Source organism: Amyelois transitella, chromosome 12 (assembly GCF_032362555.1).
Source record: "Amyelois transitella isolate CPQ chromosome 12, ilAmyTran1.1, whole genome shotgun sequence".
In the NCBI taxonomy this organism is placed as follows: domain Eukaryota; kingdom Metazoa; phylum Arthropoda; class Insecta; order Lepidoptera; family Pyralidae; genus Amyelois; species Amyelois transitella.
The window spans coordinates 4389901-4411781 of NC_083515.1; the positions used below are offsets into that span (position 1 = coordinate 4389901).

The window sequence follows — 21881 nt, forward strand, 5'->3', positions numbered from 1 at the left end:
TCATTCTGAAAATTTTTGACGAGTGAATTCATAATGTTAACATAGCATACGTCTTTTCTCTATTTCAAGAAACACAAGTAATAAAAGTGAAAAATCATACCGCTTGTCAGCATTGATCTTAGGCTAGAATTAATTGAAGGACCAAAGTGAAATAAAATTAATGAAAATGACTGTTTTGATACATATCCTAATCGGGTACCGACTACCGACCCATCTCATTTTAACACTACAGAAAATAACTCTATTGATGTCAGGTATTTATTACATATTTATTCCATTTCTAAACTAAGTATCGAATTATCTTTAACTCCATGCACATGAAATCTATACAAGCAAGTGTATTTAGGGTTTCCTTGGTTAGAAAGAACTCTGAAGGCGATTTGTCTGAAAGGAATGTCGTGTTTCATTGCGTAGTATTGCTTCGGTGGCCCTGCATTCTTGTATTCTCCATTTATGGCTCTTGTCCATGTATTGTTTGCGGAAATGCCCTGCAATATGAAAACTATGATTTTTTAGCCAGAGAGGTTCACTTCACTAAGCTTTGCCGCTGTATCTTTTCTTTTAGTTTTTTTCCTCTTTCCCCAACAACACAACTTAAAATACTAACAAAAGTTTTAACTAGATACTAAGTACACGTAATTAAGTTGATTGCCTAATGGCAGAACAGTCGAGGGCTTGTGTAACTAAAACGAGCTTAGCATTTGATTGGATTCCACTTGAGCCCATCTCTAATTAACTTCCATTGCGGTTTGTTAAAGACTCACTAAAAATAATATCTACTACTATAGGTACTATAGTAATTATTAGGTATCGTGACTATAAATTTCTTTGTGTAGTTTGCACGATATTATTACCATTTTCGTTTACCGTTAAGCCAATATTGATTGGCATTAATTTTTTTTATAATGTTACATTATAAATCCCACCGTTCACCGTTATTAATACCGCTTAAGATAAATTTGATAACGTTTATAAAGGACATTATTATGTGGCTATTTTCACCATAACAATAATTAAAAAATATAATATATAATTTGTATTGTATTGTATTGTATAAATAATAAGCTTTTTTTTTAAAGCGAGGTACCTATATTGATACTATGAAAACTATTTTGTATACCTTTATCATTTTTTTTGTTTTTATTACATTCCACCATCCCTACGTACAACTCTGTTTCGATCCAAAAGTTCGACGGGAATGCCATGTGGATTTGTAATAACTCTGCCTGATGTACGTTTTTTTAAGACAATTAAGTTTAAATAGAAAAAAAATTATACTAACGTAAATAACAAAGTGCCTGGGTGCACTCTTAGCGGCGTCAGGTCTCACGTGTTCGATGCTGACGCGCCATACTTGGTGTATCCCCGGCAAATCTACTATTACTTCGCCTTGAGATCCACTGTGATACATTAAATATTAAATTGCACATATATTATAATGTAATATATTTATTACGTATGTGGTAATAACATAGATAACTTATGTAAGGTTAAAAAGTAAAAACGAGAAAGTTACATGTATTTGTGGATATACTTTTTGGAACGTTGCGGTCGTTTCAGTTTCCTTATTTCTTGACAAAGAATGAATAATTGACGTCAAACATTAGATTACTTGCACAACTTATAAAAGTTATCAAAAAGTTCAAGTATAGGAGAAGCGACGATAGAAACTACTCTGAAATACATATTTATTTTACCTATGTATATGTATAAAATGTCACCGCGGTCAATTTATAAATCTAGATAGATTTTTTTTAAAAGGTGATGGTTTGTTTAAAAAGTATTATATTAACAAAATCTATATTGACCTGGAAGCGAAAAGAACTGCTTTTATCATCGCGCAATTACTATGAAACTAGTAATTTTCTTCACTAAGCCATTCTCTAACTGATACCATCTAAAAACGGTTTCCGAAGCTCTCGTTTCGATTAACCAAAACCATTGGCCCATTGCATAGCCAATTGGATTGCACTTGCCTAGTCTCTTAGAACTATTGCTACTATCCTATAATCCAATAGCTCTATACACGTTCCAACAGCATTTCTGAATACAGCCTAAGGTATTGATTTAATTACCTGAAAGGCCAGCAGTCAGCCGGCGCGGGCCTTCGTAAAGCCAGGATCGTGTGAGGCGGCCGAGCGGCGCGCCACAGCGGGACGATGCCCCATAGAGCGAGCAGACCACCCCATTCTATAGTGTTTCTGCCTATTGTCACTGCGGATGCCTGTATATATTCACCGTCGGTTAGGCGACTGTCTGAAAGGATTAGGGTGTCTCGTGAGGAAATGATCTCGACATTTTTTTTTATTATGGATTCAATATACCTAATGAATAGTTTAAAATAATTTTAAAGGGTTTCGCCATCGTCTTCGTTTGATTTATAATTGTAGCGGGAGTGATGATTCGGCTCGACCGCCACAAAAGGGAAGATCTTCCGCAAGGCTAGGTGTTATGCCTGGGGAATCGCGCTCCAACGCTGTGTCGGAGATTGAATATATGCGTCAATCCGTGAAATCTTTGCTTGCTTAACTTTTAAATATAAATAAAAAGTTATAAATAAAGCAAAATGTAAAATTTTATGCATCTCTCCCGCTCCATAATCAAAATGAGCATTTTTAGATTTATAATCAAAATTTTACGGATAATACGACCTTTTTTCGATGACCGCTCATTGTGCTAAATCAGACTTTAATAATTTCCCTTAAAAATAAGTCTAGTTTTTGAGTTTATATATTACAAACAAACATACAAATCTATTGATATATAAGCTATCGTTATACATATATCAGTGCTAAAGTATGCAAAACATTCTTAAGTGCGATTAATCTAGATTATGCTAGTCCAGATTATATTCATAAGTACCTAAGTTTTGAGCTAAGGCGTGGCCGAGATGGATCGTTACAAAATCTAAATTAAATTTAGGCAGGTACACAGCCAATAGAGATTCTAAACTAACTATCTTTGCTCTAATCTACTAAGCAGTCATTATTATTTGATAACGAACGAGACATTTTAACGTACAATGCTAACAAGAAAGTTGTTAGCATGGCTTTTAACATTAACGTCGGCTATGACTGTTTTTTCAAATGCCTCCCAAGGGTGTAACTTGTGTAAATATTGGAATATCGCGCGAACAACCTCGATATTGATATATTCTCGTAAGTACTTTTTATTCCCCTTTCAGGCGGCTTTATGGCTGGCAAAAATTTATTAGCAATGTTATCGAACGTCTTGACACTTTATATGATTTGATAGAGACATAAAAGACAAACAATCTGTGTAATTTGTCCAGTGTATATTTATTTATTTATTTAAAAAGGCCTTTTCAACGAGAATAACCTAAAATTTGTAAATTAAGGTTATTGTAAAATTAAATTCGTGTGATTTTAATTTCACCAAGATATGTTGTTTACATATTTTATACGATCGTGAAACTTATATTTTTTTATTTCAAATTTTTTGTAATAAGTATGTATTTATGAAAATGATACTTAACTGCCAGGATCGCAAAGTGTAATATTGACATTTTTAGATTCCTTAGTAAATCACATGGTGTTATAAGAAATGATAAAAATGTGATAAACTAAAATTATGATAAGTAGTATGAGGCGAGTTACTAGGTGTATATGTGTGTATGTGGTTTTAAAAATAGAATAGGATCATTCCATTTCTTTTTACATAGGTATGCCTTGAAAGGCGACTCAAGATGAAATGTGTCAGAGCTTAAAGCCTCTACCCAAAAATCTACTGTTGAAATAGTAGACGCGAAATCACCATAAATAAAACTTAACGCAAAATAGAGGTAAATAGGCCATGGTTTGCATCGTTTCATTATTTCAGAATTAAACACGCCAACTTCTGGGTCTTAATAGCTACACCTTAAGACCAGATAACAGTGAAAGTTAATTCACCTCACTATTGTCCTTATGCTAATTTATGGGATAGTGAGGAATCCATTAAGATTAACGTAATCATCTCATAAACTGTACAGGGAAACTGTTTGACTAATTACGTTGTAATCCCTAATTAATCTAGCAATTATTTTAGGTATTATGACCTGATTTTGCGCACAACTGGTGTAACAGTGTTTCGTGCTTATTTATTAAAACAATTTGCATTGACGTAATGTAATGCTATTTTACCGCAAAACCTGAAGTGAAATGTGTGCATTTGCGTATAGTCCACAATTACGTATTTTAGACATAATATACAGAAAAGTGTTTGCTTAGACTTACTCCACAAAAATACATACATATAGTGACGTCTACATCCCTTGCGGGGTTGACAGGGCCAACAGTCTCGTGAAGGTTGAAAGTCTACATTAAGCTTGTCTTAATGACGAAATTGAGATTCAAATAGCGACAGGTTGCTACTTCATTAAAATCCGAATAGTATAAGACTTACCGAAATGACACATTAAACTGGACACGTCGCAATTTTATTTGTAAGTAATTTTAAATGCAAAATGAAAATGTTACGGTGTCACATCTATCAATTGAAATTGAAAAGAGTATTTCAAGAGCGATCGTAGATAATAATTTAGATTTTACAACATTTCTTATAGATTTTACATTTATCAAGTTTTGTCCGATGCAAATTGAGCTCTTAAAAACCTTATGTACCTATATAATATCTACTACATTGAACCGTGTTATAAATACATACCGGTTTTAATAGACTGTGACGTCAGCATCACAGCCTTTCGTAGGCGTAGTGTGTGCCTGAAAATACTTAGTTAATTAGTTTGTGGTCAAAATTTGATTAGGCACTTCCTCAAGTTTACGGAAATGGCACGTCATAAGGGTATTTAGGGTATACCATTACAGTTTGAAATAGATTTGAATTTAATTTTAAAATACTCAATAACGGAATTCATGTTTAGATTGTGTCAGGCTCTAATTCCATGGCTTCCGCTGCTGAAGAGCTGCTGTCACTCTATAATATTTCTTCGTTAACAGACTAGTATATATATAAATAGTAAGAGATACCTACTGCGATAAAATGTTTGTATTTTGTGTTCCAAGTTTTATCAATAGCATTAATTGAATCTATACTAATATTATAAGGCTGTAGAGTTTGTTTGTTTGAACGTGCTAATCTCAGGAGCATCTGATTCGAATTAAAAAATAATTTTTGTGTTGAATTGACCATTTATTTAGGAAGGCTTTAGGCTATATAACATCACGCTGCAACTATAAGGAGCGAAGAAATAATGGAAAATGTGAAAAAAAATATTCATCCTTGAGGGCTTCAATGATGCCCAAAAGAACTATTCTACGCGGACGAAGTCGCGGGCACAGCTAGTTTATGTCATAAAACATTCAAACTTTTTATTATAAAACAACTTGCGTCGGATATAAACTGTGTAACATATGTATCTTTTTAACCACATTCGAACTACGAAAAGTAGGTCAAATATATAGTTACAGCAAACATTTGATTAGATATACAAAACCATATATCAGAGAACTTAATACCTACTTTTGTTTGTAGAAATACAGAAATCTGAGCATATGAATAACAATTTATGGGTATCTGAACGTCAAAGATATACAAGCAAGTGTAGGTATTATAAAACTAGCGTTTGCCCGTAGCTTCTCTCCTGTGGGAATTCATAGAAAAAAGTAACCTATGTTTAACCACGGACATAGTCATACAAAATTTAATCAAATTAGGCGGTTGGTTAGTTAGGTTAGCGGTTTAGTCATGAAAGCGTAACAGACAGATAGACGGATGTATAACTTGAAATAAAACAAAATCTTTAAAATGAAGGTTTATGATTGTATAACCATGCATGTCTGTTAATGTTTATCTAGAGAGGGAAGCAGACAGCCTTTCACATTCATTAACTGATTTCTACCAATTAACTTGGGAAGAGATTCAATATTTTTGTATATTTGTTTTTTAAAATTTAAATGTACCTAAGTATGATCTTCAATGAAATTTCAAAGTTCAATCAAAATCGGTTTAGCAGTTTTTGAGGTATTTTCAATTTTGTAAAAAAATAAATTTTTGCTAGGTCTAAATCGTTACGAACAATTAGTAATATATTTAATAGTATTAAAGTACGGATTTGCAACAGTTTAAATAAAATATGATATAACGAACCTGAGAGTTTTCTCGACGCGCGATAGTTCCGCAGCCAAATACTTCATCCGGTAACAGCATTCCTCATCGACGGCCGCGACAGCCTCCGGCGCCACTGAATAAATTATACATTTTGCTAGCTCTCTGCATAACCATACACTAATCAGACAACAGAACATAATACAATAGGTAACTGAAGTAACAATTGCTTTTCGAAAAAAAAGAACACTTCTATTTTCGAACAGCAATGTTTCTTCTATAGTGACTATCTATATTTAGACTTTATTAGATAAGTTTTAGTTTCCAGCGATCGATGAACGTCGGCCCCGTTAGAAGATCCAAGGTACAGAAAGTTGGGCAGTTACGCGTGTCTGGACGTAGTAAACTAAGTGGTCACTAGCATAGCTAGGCACACAATTGTTACATATCTAACAGGCTAACTGATGCTCATACGGTACGATTATAATTCTGGGCGAGTGAAACATTGAGAGAAATTCTGCACATTCAGGCAACTAGATGTGAAAACCCCTGCACAGGTCAACGGAGGAGTAGCTCTTCTGTTCATTCCTTATTTTATGATGCCAGCGTTTACCGCAAATTTTTTATTACCAACTCGGTGTCAGCGCCTTGTGACGTCAGGCCGATAATTTATCGCTTGCGTGGTGTGGTGTATGCAATTTTTATACCGATCAGCTCGCTTATGAAATATGTATCTTTAGGTTTATTAATATGTATTTGAGATATTAAAATCAGTGAAAACTATGTTAAAGTATGTAGGTCAGTACTTACATAATGGACTGAATGTATCATATTGTAGTAATTTAGTTAATTCGCCCAGTTTTGGAATCGAGTTAGTTATCCATAATGAACCTGGAAATAATAAAAAAATATTATACCGTGATAATTTTACTGTTATTTTTCTTTGCTTTGAAATGTACGAATTACATGAGTTCCAAAATGCCATTTTGTTTTTATCACGGCCTACGATTTCAGTTTATGAAGACAGTCGCCAGATTTTTTGTACATCTTGATAGGTATGTTTCCTATGAAATACTCCCTCAGGTATATATCATAGGGCACATAAAAACTGTCATTGCCTCTGTACACATACAAACTTTATTTGAAGTCAGTAAATATAAAACGCGCAACAAAAATATGCAAATGCACCGAAATTTAAATCTAAGGCTGCAGTATAATCCAATTCAACAAATTAAAAAACCACACACCCAACATAAACACGGTAATTAACAAAAACGTGCACATTATGACTGCAGTTTTTCCGCATCTTTTGTGTTTTCTCCTTTGTCCGACTCTCTTCGTCCTTTTGCAAGCGCAATTTCGTTCCCTATCTTCGTAGAGAAACTGCCAGATGTTTTCCCGTAACGGATACGATGACTGGACTTCCCATGGAGACGTGGCTTTTCGCGATTTTCTTTGCACACTAACTTTCCCTGTTAAAAATGAAATTATTTTATTTAAAAATCTTTACAGTATTTGCGAAGTCAATGAACCATTTATGTACTTGTTTGGTACTTAGGATTCTTACTTTAGGCTAGCTACGGGCTGGCAATATGTTTATATCTGAACCTTAATCCATCTTAAGGTATCCTTATTCTTTTACCTCTAAGGGTTCTCACGTTTTTACCCCGTAAGAGATACTATAGTAGGTATGTATGTATTTTATGTAATCTATCATACTGCTCTGGTAGAGAAACAAAACATAGTGAATGCCTGCTGCTTATCTTTTTCCGCAGATTAAAAATCAATAAAGGTAGTCAAACTCAAAAGTAATTATACCTCGCATAATTTTGAAGACATAAGTTTTATATTGGAATTTTTAGGCGATGGGCTGTAACCAGCTAAACTCGACCTGCTGATATTTTCTATTACTTCTATTGTTTAAGGGTTAAAGACGTAATATATGTATGTACGTATGTATGAGTATATTTGTACACACGGCTCAGCACATACCTGGGCCATCTCCCATACACCAATCAAGGCGTACATACTGTAATCATTTTTATAAGTAAAGCAATAGATTTCAATTCTCTTTACCTAATATGGAAATAAATATAATAACTTTTTATGAGCTTCTTTTTAATATTAAAATGATTTACAGATATTTAGGTTAATTTTGAATTCTCAGAACAGAATTATATCTAGAGCGCGCTAAAGCCGCAATCTGATCTGATTTCACAGACAATTATAACCATATTTTAATTGTTGCTCTAAAAATAATTGGATTCTAATCGATTTCCCGTAGTGTTCATGCTTTAAATCGTGTTTTTGTTAAATATTAGTAATGATTTGTACCTTGTATCCTCAATTTATTTATCTTTTTGTTTTAAAGTACTTATATTTAATCTATATAAATGAATAATGTAAATATGAAAAATCTAATAATGAATGTTGGAAAGAGGTAAAGTAGGTATGGTTTGTTACTAAATTTGATTTTTGGTAAGGGCTAATCTTCTAAAATAAAGAAACGGCTAGTGAAAGATCAAGAAATTTCTATTCACCGTTAAAAAGTTACATTACCTACGGGTGTTATAGGCCGATTTATATGTACCACAGGTAGAGCCATGACGGGCCTCTAGAAATTTAAAGTCTCATGAATATGGCTTACCCATATCAGTTAGGGTAGGATCATTAAAAGAAACCTTAGTTTGCAAGAACATATGCTAACGGAACGATTTCTCTATAGCTTAATTAGAAAAGATTCGTATTTTTGTTTGTTACCAGTAAAAAAATTCTTGAAAAAGCCAACGTTGTTCTAAGATAAAAAAGCTACTGGACCGATTCTGATGATATTTGGTACAGACAAAGCCTTCAGGAGTAACCTTGGCTACTATATTGCTGGCAATTCCCACAGGTGTGAAGCCAATGCCAACGCTAGTATGATAGAGATCGTTCAGTCAGTAGTAAATTTAATACACTTTCTTATCTAAATAGGTAGCTTGAGTTACTCGTTAGATATTTAAGCGAACACGTAATTATTCACAGCTTGCAGGTGGCAACACGCTCCGATTGCAGCCTGTTTGTTTATTCGGTTACTGGGCCAAACAAATTATGAACCGTGTAGAATTTTCATGAGTTGCACTGGGAAATCTACGAAAAGTTTCCAATCATTGAAACATTTGAACATATTATATACATTTTTTATTGAATACTTCAAGTAAAAGCTAAACTAACTCCGTTAAGGTTTAAACTAGAAAAACATATCACAGTCATTGATTCGACGAGGCATTATTTTCATCACGTATACCAAGAGTTGGAAATATGATACTTATTGGCTGTTTTACTTTGGAGTCCGGATATTTTGATTTCCGTTAATTTTTCCTCCAATTTGATCTTACTTTAGTATCATAGGAAGTTATTTATATTATATCCTTAAAATTGTTTAACTAGGTATTTACTTAGACTACCTGGCCATTATCGATCCAGACTATCCATTTAGCTCGGTCTTCAATCTTGCCATTACAAATTTAGGTGAAACTAGATTGCTGTTGGGAGTGTACCTACCTACATTTTCAGTTTTGGTCATGTTTTCTAATTTTGAAATGTTCTGATTTTACAGACAAGCTAACTAATTTTGAAATGTTCTGATTTTACAAACAAGCTTACTAGGTCACTGGTCGCCGCAGAGCGCTGACCGTGCGAATGTTACCCGTCACCATCACCACTTTTTGCACAATTTACTGTTGTGTTGGTAATATTGCATAACTTTGTGGTAAACCATATTGCTTACTATTTGTAACAGTTTGAGAAGTAGGTATATGTTTTCTTTTATGTAACATCTTTTTTATACAAGAAAGTTATTGTATGATTGTCCGTGTGGTTTCTTTCGGCACAATAAAACCAGTCCTTATTTATTCATGGCAGTTGTAAAAGACAACTATTTAAATAAAATAAAAATAAATTATATCGTAGACTTGGTTCTAATGAGGTCTATTGAAGCAGTTGGACGAGAATCGGTCTGTGTAACGTTGTCAAATAACCAAAGAACCTCTTAGGAATACGCTAAGATAATGAATTAAAAATAAAGATAAACAATCCCAAATATTATAAAGTCACATAAGTACTGTTACATAAGTTTATATTTCACTAGCGGTCCACGACGGCTTAGCCCATGGTGCATAACATCAGCATTTATTGTATATTTTTTACGTGTTAAAAAATTACTTGATTAAACAGAACCTTCGAAGATTAGCCCTTGCAAACAAGTTGTGAAATTGATCTTATTTACATAAAAAATCATTTAAATATAGTAAAATCTATCTAGGGATGCGAAGGACTAAGAACTTACATAAGCTTGATATATTGAGACATCTTCAAATTCATTCTTTCTAGAAAGTATATTTTACAATAACGCATATCCATTTAAAATTCTTCCTTCTTCCCGAAGGGGCAGAGACTACATCTTTTCTGCATACTTCTTTGCTTCATCCACATTCATCAATCTTTTCATGCAGGCTCGCCGGCTTAGAATACTTTCGAGGGTCACTTATCATTCATAGATTATTATTAAATAAATTGTATAAAATCGTACCTGATGAACACCATGGAGGAATTATATTTTTACATGATATATCACTACTGCTTAGGCTTTCACTTGCTTTTTTATACGCACTTCTTGTCACAATAACCATTATTTTAAACAATCTTAATGTCAATATTATCTATATAATAACACAAAACCAACTCGATTATGTATTTTTTTAATTTTGAGTATAGTTTTTAAATATGGCGCGAAACAAAACCTTCGACATGAGAATTGTCGAAGGTTTGTTTCGCGCCATAATTTCAAAATATATATTTTTTTAATATTTTATAAACATTTGCGGCAATGAAGTAAAAAAAAATGCACACATACAGCCTTGTCTTTGATAATATCTTTGTTTAAAAAGCGATAATGTAATCGAAAAAAGCGCATTAGAATAATTATTCGCATTTTCTGTCTTACATTTTAATCTTCATATTTTTCAAATAATTTAGTTAAACATTACAGACTGACAGCCTTGAAGAAACGTAGCTAAATTAAAATATTCAGATGTGTTGAGCTATGAAGGTATGATACGGTTGAATAAAAAAAACATGATGTCATTTAACATACATACATATGGTCACGTCTATATCCCTTGCGGGGTAGACAGAGCCAACAGTCTTTAAAAGACTGAATGGCCACGTTCAGCTATTTGGTAACAGGTTGCTAGCACATTGCCTAAAAAAGAATCCCAAGTTTGTAAGCCTATCCCTTAGTCGCCTTTTACGACATCCATGGGAAAGAGATGGAGTGGTCCTATTCTTTTTTGCATTGGTGCCGGGAACCACACGGCACCAATACAAATAGGAATGTCATTTAACATGATTCTTATTTTAAAGTGGATAGGTTTTTAACCTTCTAAAAAAGGATTCAACAATTCGACCGACTGTTGTTTTGTTATATCTTTGTTTCGCAGTGATTGATAATGAGTAATTGTTATTTTTGGGAGTATGGAGGTATCGAGTGAACTTACAAGTGGTAACATTTGCTATGATTTCTTAAAAATATAATTTCTCAAGATTAATTTTTAATTTTCCTGGCAATTTAATTATTTCGTGTTACTCTCATTCAAATTCGATCTAGAAATTAGTGTCGTGACATGACCCTGGTACCGTTATCCGAGTTGACAGAGCTAATTATTTATTCCTGCTTTTTGTATCATGAAATTAAAATGTCATGGATAAAGTTATAAATGAAGTAAGTTAGGCGAGGCGGAACAGTGTAGCCATGATCGTGACTCTTGCAGTTGTTTTATTTGTTTACTTTGCCGTGGTTCACGGGCAAGGAATGAGCACGGAGTCCCCGGCGCACGCACCGGCCTTGCCATTCCTGGACTTATTCACAGGAGCTTCAACCTACTACGGTGAACCGGTACGTAAAGTGTTCGAAAATGATTACCCGGTTTCGTGTGCCAAACCTGACACATTAACATCTTTTGCCAACATACTCGGCAGTGCAGCCAAGATTATGATATCAGCAGCTGTTATCGTATTTTTGAAATTCCTAGTAGGAAAACTGATGCTGTTCCCGCTTGTTTTTGTATTAATTGGCAAAATTGGACTCAAAGCTTTTCTCCTTTGGCCGTGGATATCGAAAATGATGAAGTATTTCAAGAAAAAGAAGAAAAAACATTTTCATGGAAGAATGATGACGGGGTGTGTAGAAAGAATAGCATGTGTAATTGCAAGATCTTCATCAGCGTGGACTAGTAACCTAGGAGCTGCTGCTACTTTTACTTTAATAGACGACATAGATGAAAATAGTGCACTAGCCAAAAATATGTTAAGGCTTTTCGCAGGCGAACATGTTGCAGAATGTCTCTCCTTCAATTGTAATGCTGACAGCACAAATAATAACAAAACTTGGAATATGTAGGACACACATCGAAGTGTTATTTTGATGATTCAAATTCACCATAGAAGTAAAATGTCCAGAAGTAAAATCAGCATCACATAAAAAAAAATGTGGCGCCATTTTAAATGATGTTAATTCACATGTAACCAGACTTTTATAAATAGTAATTATACGGATCAAAAAGAAAATACGATACGACAATAAAAATAACGGATATCAGAAATTTAAAAACAAATAACACACCTTCTGTACTTTATGCACAGTTATAATTCTATGCTACAGAATTGCGCCTTATTGTAAAAGGCAGTCAGCATTTTATTTTATTGCTTCGATATATGAAATAAATCGTTGGTGATTTTTTCAGTACAGATTTTATTCATCATGGAAACATACGTTTTGTTCACATTTGTTGTTTTGGTGTGGCAATGGAATTCTTGCTTTGGCCAATTTTTGTTCAATCCCAGTTTTCAAATGCAAAATCCATCTGCAGATTTTCGACAACTGAGACCGTTTTCTGGTAGTCAACAGTTTCGGTCACCAAATAGAAATCTCATTGGTGCTTCCCAGTCTCCATTGTTGCATACGACGCCAGGAGAACCAAAATTAGCTCCACCAAACAGTGAAACAAAACAAAATGGGGAAACTGCAATCTCAGAGATAATGAGAGCCTTTAGTGATATATCAGAAGAAAAAGATGAAGTTTCAGAAGAACGATCTTCAAGAGATTATGGTTATCCCGCTTATGGACCACCACAACAGTACGGTTATGCCCAACGACCGAGCTACGGACCACCTCCTTCGTACGTGCCACCTCCACCTTCGTATCAACACGGATCATATGCACCTCCGCCTTCATATCATCACGAATCATATGCGCCTCCGCCTTCGTATCATCACGAGTCATATGCACCTCAAACGCCAGCGCACCATCATTCAGCATCAAAGATTTCATTACTGAAGCCAGCTCTGGATCTAGTAAAACCTGTGACAACGAAGGTAGCCAGCAAAGTCAGTGGTTTAATTGGTTTAGTGCTCGCCTTACTTACCGGATCATCGGCTGATGATTTAGAGCTGAAAGGGTTCAAAGACATCGTTATAAATGGAATTGTGAGGCCCCTCATGTTAGCTAAAGGAGGCTTAAAGTCATTGATTAGCAAGTTAGCAATTCCAACGATATCTCTGTTATTAATAAATCTAGAAGTATTGATCACAATATGGTGGCTTTGGGAAGATTGTCCGGAGCCAGTTCATGCTCCAGCTTATCAAAAACCTACTTATAACTATAATAATAATTATTAATCAGTACTTCAGTTGCCAGTACATAATTACCCAGTTTCAATTAAGTACGTCTAGTAAGTATAAGAAATTTGTAAAAATATTTTAAGACTGAATACCATGTGACATTGTGTATTTTAATGATTTATAATAAATAAAATATATGATTATGATTTTGTTTTATTGATGTTACCTTTTACTAACAAATTGTAAAAAATGTTCATAGCGAAAAGCAAAAAAAGTATTATAGCACGCTGTGTGTTCTAAATGCTTTCAAAAAACGATTATTTTGCAATATCATTCATTTCTTTCAATAAGCTTATGCCTAAGTGCCATATTTTTTTGATGTAATCGTTACAATTGCATATTTAGTCTTCACACATTTTTTAGTCTTAACCACCTTTGTCCTTTTTCTTACTCCGCACTAAGTATGTGTATATGTACCTTATATTTCATGGTGATTATTTTTGACGAACGTACGTTAAGACGGACAAACAATTTCCGCACAGATTGTCAAAGTCAATCAAGGGAAAGGCTAATAAACTTGGGATTCTTCTTTAAAGGGATGGGCTATCAACTTGTCACTATTTGAATCTCAGTTTCATCATTTAGCTAAACGTGGTCTTCAGACTTTTCAAGAATTTTGGCTCTGAAATTAGTAAGGCCAATAAGGGATATGGACGTGATTACATGTATGTATAATATTAGTATGGTTACACACATAATAATAATGCCTACTTCCCGGAGGAGTACGCAAATTGTCCAACTTTCCAAAACCTTCCTTAGCATACTCCTTTTTTATATTTAAGTTAAAAAATACCTAATAATGGCTGCTTTCAAAACTCAACCAGTAGGTACAAACTGCTACAAAGCAACCCTAACTAATGTGATTAGGTGACAGGTGTCCGTATTTGTCACCTCGTGCGTCCTATTCCCCATAATTGGGTCAGTAAAGGACAGACAGTATGAATAGATCTCTTTACAAGAAAAAGGACACTTTTCAGTTTTCAGTAGGTATATAATTTTATTAATTGCTCCGTCACCCGGCCTAGTGATTAGACAGCAAAGAAAAAACTTGGGTGTAAATGAATATAACACATTTAGAAATAAATACTCTTGTTTAATAACGACTAGACTTACGTCTGGGGATTTACTCACGTGGTATGGTTGATCCTTTTGTTACTACCAAAGTTCTAGTCTAGTCTTAAAGTTGATTTTAAACTTTTGCATTGCATTATACTATTAATAAGGTACGTTACGTGAGCGTTTAATATAAGTATTATTTAAAAATCGTCTTAGTAATTTGTTTTTCGTTTCTAAGATTCAAATACTTACAACAATACAAATTTAATAGTTATCTTTATAATTTTCTTAGAAAGCAAAAGCTCAAAAATTGTTTAATAGCTTCCTATAATTCCCAAGGGAAAGGAGCTACTTCGAAATGTGTTAAAATAATTGACTGAGAGATAATATTTGCAATCATCTCTTTATATCCTGAGAAAACAATCCAGGCTATAGAATATTTCAATACTTCCTCTATTTTAGCAACAAAAACATTCTCAGCGTTCCGGCGTCTTGTTCGTGGCCTACATAAATAGTCGTTCACCCGTAAAACGAGATTATAGCAAAATGAGAATGAAGATATGTCCAAAACTTACTAGTAGGTATTTTTTGATACCAAACCAGACGAGTTTAACAAAAGTCTTTCTTTAGTGGATACCTACATCATTAATTGTATGTAAATAGTGAAATACCTATTGCGTGCGCTGATAGACAAGGCAGGGATCATTTTATTAACCTGATTTTCTGAAGCAAGAACCCAAAAATACTCATTAATTGAAAGGATGATAGTATAAGATTTGTTTGAATTGAAGGAGTCAAATAAGGTGGGGTCATTAAATTGTAATCAGTTATATGATGACCGATAGTCTTAATGGTCCTAGTACGGTGTTATATTACAACATATCGTTAACTCTACTACTGCCATCGATATTCACGTTTGACGGAGGTATCTTTTCTGTAATTTCTTTATTAAGAGAAAGTATAAACTAATCACAATTACAACGCACGAGAATTATTTATCGGTCAGGTTAACCTGCATTTTTTTAAGAGTATTGTAAACTTTCTTAGCACAGGCGAATTCTGTATGCCAAATTTCAATATTTCATATATGTACATGATATGATACAGTAAACTTAAGGTTTGTACTTTGTTTTCTAGTTAACTTAATATTTTAATTTTATTTTCCCAAGAAGTTGCTGGCCGCAGATGGCAAGCTGTCGCACCAATGAATGGAGTGGTTACGTAAGTATTCTCTTTAGTTATCAACAAGAAAATGTTCAAAGAAAATGAAAATTCAATTTATTATGGCGCCGTATTTATTTCGGGTTTTTTTTAATAGTTCCACGCAAATCTATTTTTTGTACTTGTATGTGTGCTCTCATCATAACGTTTTCGAGACTTGAAGTGGTTACAGCTACGTCCTGTATGTCCTACCTACTTACATTATTCTTTCCTTTATTTTTAATACCTTTTATTAAATTATGCTATGTAAAATGCTTTTTCCTTTAGTCACTTCTTTATCTACAGATAAATATGTTATGTGTGGTGTTTCTCTTTTAATGTTGGGGAAGCAACAAGTAAATTAATATAAATGAAAAATAAACCTTTTTTATTTACGTTTTAGTACGGATTTAGGAAGACATGTTTCTCAGGAATGAAAAGATAGCAATAGACAAGTTTTTGCCCAACCTCGAATCCGTGGCTCGTTTTGTCAAACTTTATTTTGCAAGTTTTCTTTTTGGCCCGGATTCGCTAGTTTACTGAACTACGATCGAACATGATAAAGAATTTTGTTACAATTTCAGTCTACGCCAACAAACTCCAAAGACGTGAACTCTCAAGGACTATTTTCATAAACTTGCCATGATAAATTTAGCGAGAAATCTATTGTAGAGACTTCGTTGAGCACTGCAGCTCATTCCATTTAGACATTGCATGGGGAGCGTGATTGAAATATGTTTATGAACTTATATGAAAGCAACCCTAGGGAACCAATACTCGTAATTCCCTATCGATAATACATTAGTTAAAGTTACATACATACATAGGTCACGTCTTTATCCCTTGCGGGGTAGACAGAGCCAACAGTCTTGAAAAGACTGAATGGCCACGTTCAGCTATTTGGCTTAATGGTAGAATTGAGATTCAAATAGTGACAGGTTGCTAGCCCATCGCCTAAAAAATAATCCCAAGTTTGTAAGCCTATCCCTTAGTCGCCTTTTACGACATCCATGGGAAAGAGATGGAGTGGTCCTATTCTTTTTTGTATTGGTGCCGGGAACCACACGGCCACTAGTTAAAGTTATGATTAACATATTTGATTACACTCGCATGTAGGCTTCGTCGGTCGCATGGTGGTGTCATCTAAAGTATAATCCCGTCAACGAACCTGGGTTCCAATCCCACTATGGCTGAGTGTTTATTTATGGCTTTTACTGATGTTAAAACCTAAGCCCAAATGTTAAACAATGCTCTGCAGGAGGAAACCTCCCCATGTAGCATATGAAGCGCTACATCGCATCGAACTGGTCAAGTTTATCTTCCTCCTAATAGGGTCATCTTGAAACATGACTATACGTGGACCCAACGCTTTCACTATTCGGCAAAAATAAGGTAAACAAATCTATTGTTATAACTACTAGATCGTTGCGAAGTTAGAAACCACGATTTTTACAAAATCGAGAATATCTCAAAAACGACAAAAGTTATCGAATAACAAACATACACTTACATAAAAAAATGTGTCTTCGCCTCTTATTTAATTGACAACATATTTTGTGGTTTATACAACATACTTTCGATGCCCAAAACTAGAAAATATTTAAAAAAAAGATTTAGCAAATTTTCCTTTTCTTGGACCAAGTAAGTATATTCATTCATTAAAAAAAAAACGATAATATAATGGGTATTACAACGTTATAGGGATTCCTCTTTTAGCTGATGGACTAGCAACCTGTCACCATTTGAATCTCAATTCTATCATAAACCCAAACAGCTCAACGTGGCTTATTAGTCTTTTCAAGACTATTTGGTCTTGTCTACCCCGCCAGGGATAAATACGTGATTATTTGAATGTTTAGATATTTTTTATCTATAAGGACTTGTCCATTCATTTCAAAATTTTACCTGGTACCAACAAGCCTAGCAAATTAAAATTAATAATGCTTAAGAAGGGTCCGATAAAAGGTTGTCCCCGTTCTACCCTTTGTGTTAAAAGCAATTCAAAGATTGCGGGTGTGTGATTCAAAACTTTGTTTCTAAAGCGCTGAGTAGGTCGCCGAAATTGAAAATAGGGCTTTTGATATAATTGGATCAAATTAAGGCCTGCACGGAGACTGAAACTAAAAGTAGGCTTTGCGACGGACGTTTCGCAATCGAGTGTTTTTATCGGAGCAGAGTGAAGGCAGGCACGCGCGGTGCGGCGCGACGGCGCGTCGAGCGCAGCGTCGATACGCGCACCGACCTGACGTCGCCGCCGCCGCGGGCCGGCGCACTCCGCTGCTCTGCCCCACGACGAGCGCCTTCGCGACGCACGTCACCCGCGAGTCACCCGACCTCAAACACCATAAACCGCGCATCGCAACCCTATTTTATATGTAGTTAGTGACTGTTCAATACAACGCAGTGAACGAATCGCATTGGGACTTATTTGTGAAACGGAATACAAGTCGATTTGGATCTAGTGAAAACAAACACATCACAGAATCATAAAACGCGCAAGCGCGTTGCACGCGGACATGACGAGAGCAGCCATCTTGGCTGAGGACGCACTTTCGCCTCGCCCCAGCTTCTGTATCTGAGCAGGATCCTAGAGATAAACTGTCGCGGGTGAAATGTGCCGCGGCCGAAGCTTCGCAGCGGGCGAACTTTGAGCCCGCATCGCGCGGCTATCGATCGGTAGCGACATGGCGCTCGCTGAGTGAATGCGGACATCGGGATCGCGCTGCAGCCCCCGCAGAGATTCGCGTGCCGTAAGTGATAGTGTCGGAGTGGTCGCGCGGTATGTGAAACGGAGTGACGTCGTGGTTGGGAGGGCGCGCGGGCGGCGGCGGGCCCGGCTGACCGCGCGCCATGGGCGAGGAGTACGCGCGCTCCCCGTGCGAGCGTTTTCCGGCGGCGGGCGCGTTCAGCGTGGCGCCGCCGGAGCGGCTCAGCCCGCCGCCGCCCGCGCCGCTGCCGGACCGTTTCTCAGCGTCCCCGAGGCGTGTGCGCCGTTGTGCCGAAGCGGAGCGCGCGCGACGCCCTCGTTATGTGCCTCCAGCGGCTCACGTACCCGTCGAGCGGTACGTGCCCAGGCCGCCGGCACCATTGCGGCCTCCACCGCCGGTGTACTGCGGGCTGGCGTGCCGGCCTCCGGCACCACGAAAGTGTTGCGGTCCCGCTTGCCGCGAAGACATCGCGGGCTCACCGCCTCCAACGCGCTATGTGGAGTACGTAGGTGCTGCTGCAGCTCGTCGTTTAGCTTGCACCCCACCGCCGCCGCCACCACCAGCTCTACAGCTGCCCTGCGAGCCACAGGAGCCGCCATGCTGTGTACAGGCTCGCAGAAGACCGCAACCTCCACATGATTGGTGAGTACCATAACAACGTCACAACGTCACATATATCAATCAAATCCGTTTTGTACCACCAAGGTATAAGAACAGTTAGATTTCTTATTTCGTTTACGGCCACTAGTCAGGAAGGCGAATTAGGTAGAGATTAATGAATTTGTTCACGGTAAATGTATTTCTACCGGTCTTTAAAGTTAATGACGCATTTAAGGTTCAACCTTGAAGTCACCTCACCTCTCGTCAGAGTGAAATCCTCCTATAAAATTAATCGATTAGAATAATACATTGATGTTATCAGAAGGTTCTAAAATTCGCTATTGTTATAATGTAAGGTATTGATCGGATTGGGAATGTTTAGGTAGGGTAGAGTTGGGGTACGTCGGAGATAGGTATGCCCAAAAGGGCTCAAAGGGTTTTTAACGATTCGTTTTGAATGACACCGAGGCTGGCTGTAATTGGTTAATATTTCGTGGATAAAATTGATACTGGGTGATTGATGATCGCGGTGCTAACGATTTTCGGTTTGGGACGAGCCGTTTATTCAATCTGATTAGACACTAATCTATTCCATGGGAATTCATATTCAGTAATAAACGAAAATATATTTAAAACACATTTACTCAATTTACCGAAAATAAACGAAACGCTACTTTGTTTGTAAATACTCGTAAAAACGGAGGTTTCCATTCATACCATTGCTAAGAGTTTAAAGTTTAAATAGCTTACCGTTCCATGGACGACGATTTCATAGGTATTATAAAAGGTTTATTGAATATTCTTCTTAATACATACGAATATAATATCTCTCCACTCTCCCGAAAAAGTAGGCAGAGACTACATTTTACCACCTGCCACGATCCCTGTTTATATAAGTACATATAAATAAATTTACCAAAAATAAATAAATCCGTCAGCAGTTTCGCTCGCTAAGAAATGATTTTAGTCCCTCTCCTCAATCCCCAAGATATATACATAAAAGCCTAATTTCAGCTTCCAACACTGAGTGGTTTCGATTGTTCTGTCTGTTAATCAGTCAATCAGTCCGTGAGTCACTACTAATGGTTTTGATTGGTGATAGTCTTAGAATTCCAAAGATGTACACATAAAACTATGTACTTTCCATTCTGGTTAAAATTTTCGGGAGTAGTACATATTATGTGTTAAAACGCATGTCTAAACCATTCAGTTTCCCCTGGACACGATTTACAATGGCTGACATAGAAGCCTTTGAATAGCCTCCGAACTCAAGTTGGCCATCGTAAAAGGCGAATAAGGGTATAGGAGTATATTTATTTAGTGCAAACTTACACACTGGTCTGATATCGATGAAAAACATATGGTGAGCCAGCTGCTTTTCTTCACATGCAGATTGTAAAAGTCAATGAAGGGTAAGGTTAATGAACTTGGGATTCTTCTTTTAGACGCTGAGTTAGTTACCTGCCACTCATTGAATCTCAATTCCATCATTAAGCCATACAGCTGAACGTGGCATTACAGTCTTTTTGAGATTGTTGCTTCTGTCTATGCGGTAAGGGATAAACACGTGCGTGGTTATATGTATGGCTTGTCTTTGTGACGTCTCTCTTTAGACGATCGCGCACCTACTTTCGCGTCTTGCATGTCATACCAACTGCTCACTAAAGTACGAGTATCTATGTAATGCCTCCGAAAATACCATATTAGTAGCGTCAAACTGATCTTTGCAAATATGATCTACCAAAGTTGACACGCTATAAAGAAGAAGACGCGAAAAACGTATAATAGACAGCTTGTAATGTATCAATTATATGCTTTTTAAGTTTAATCTCTCCTCTAATGCTATGAATATAACCGAAAAATATCATTCTACAATTTGATTCCTCTTGTAGGCGATGGGCTAGCAACCTGTCACTATTTGAATCTCGATTCCATCATTAAGCCATACAGCTACGTGACTTCTCTCTTTTTAAGACTGTTGGCTTTGTCTACCCCGCAAGGGATATAGATGTGGTTATATGTATGTACTTATTACCGAATAACTTTTTAGAAAAGAAGGGGTACCTATCTAGAATATTGAATTGATACGAATTTCGTCCTGCCTGACAATAGCTTCGGAATGAATTCTGTTAAAATTTATCAGTCTACCACCATATTCTGTTTTAACTGATATTCTTCGTAGTATTTGCCAAATGCTTCTGTTTAGGTTAAGCAACTTAACATTCACCATAAAATTCCTAGGCACAAATACTTGAACAATTTAAATTTATCTACGCGGTACAGTCTAAAGCAGTGTTTCGAGAGTTGGATAAGTACCAAGAGTTGGCATCTACCCTTATGCGGATGCTTTGTTTTATATTATTGCCTCTTAAATTTACAAAATTTCCGCTGGTCTCGTGCAGTCTATCGATTTTACGTGTGAATTTAATCCTTTGTTTACTATTCAGCTTAAAACCGTTGGTAATTTCAAGGATTCAAATCCCTTTTGTGTAAGTTTGAAAGATCACAACATTAAAAGTTGATTTGAGTAT

General features: G+C 36.1%; 3 protein-coding genes across 3 annotated transcripts; 2 read left to right on the forward strand and 1 right to left on the reverse strand.

The window, feature by feature from the left end:
* Positions 1–269: 269 nt before the first annotated feature.
* On the reverse strand, positions 270–10736 carry LOC106141224 (uncharacterized). Its single transcript, XM_060946890.1, has 8 exons — positions 10637–10736; positions 7314–7538; positions 6877–6957; positions 6109–6280; positions 4666–4721; positions 2076–2256; positions 1283–1400; positions 270–488 (listed from the first exon to the last, which is right to left on the reverse strand). The coding sequence occupies exons 1-8, from the start codon at positions 10734–10736 to the stop codon at positions 270–272; spliced, it is 1152 nt and encodes a 383-aa protein (XP_060802873.1).
* A 1121-nt stretch (positions 10737–11857) lies between these two features.
* On the forward strand, positions 11858–12505 carry LOC132902318 (uncharacterized). The gene has a single exon (XM_060946891.1). It carries the CDS (start codon positions 11858–11860, stop codon positions 12503–12505), a length of 648 nt encoding a protein of 215 aa, XP_060802874.1.
* A 6387-nt stretch (positions 12506–18892) lies between these two features.
* LOC132902337 (uncharacterized) lies at positions 18893–19396 on the forward strand. Its single transcript, XM_060946961.1, has one exon. The coding sequence runs from the start codon at positions 18893–18895 to the stop codon at positions 19394–19396; it is 504 nt and encodes a 167-aa protein (XP_060802944.1).
* Positions 19397–21881: the final 2485 nt, after the last annotated feature.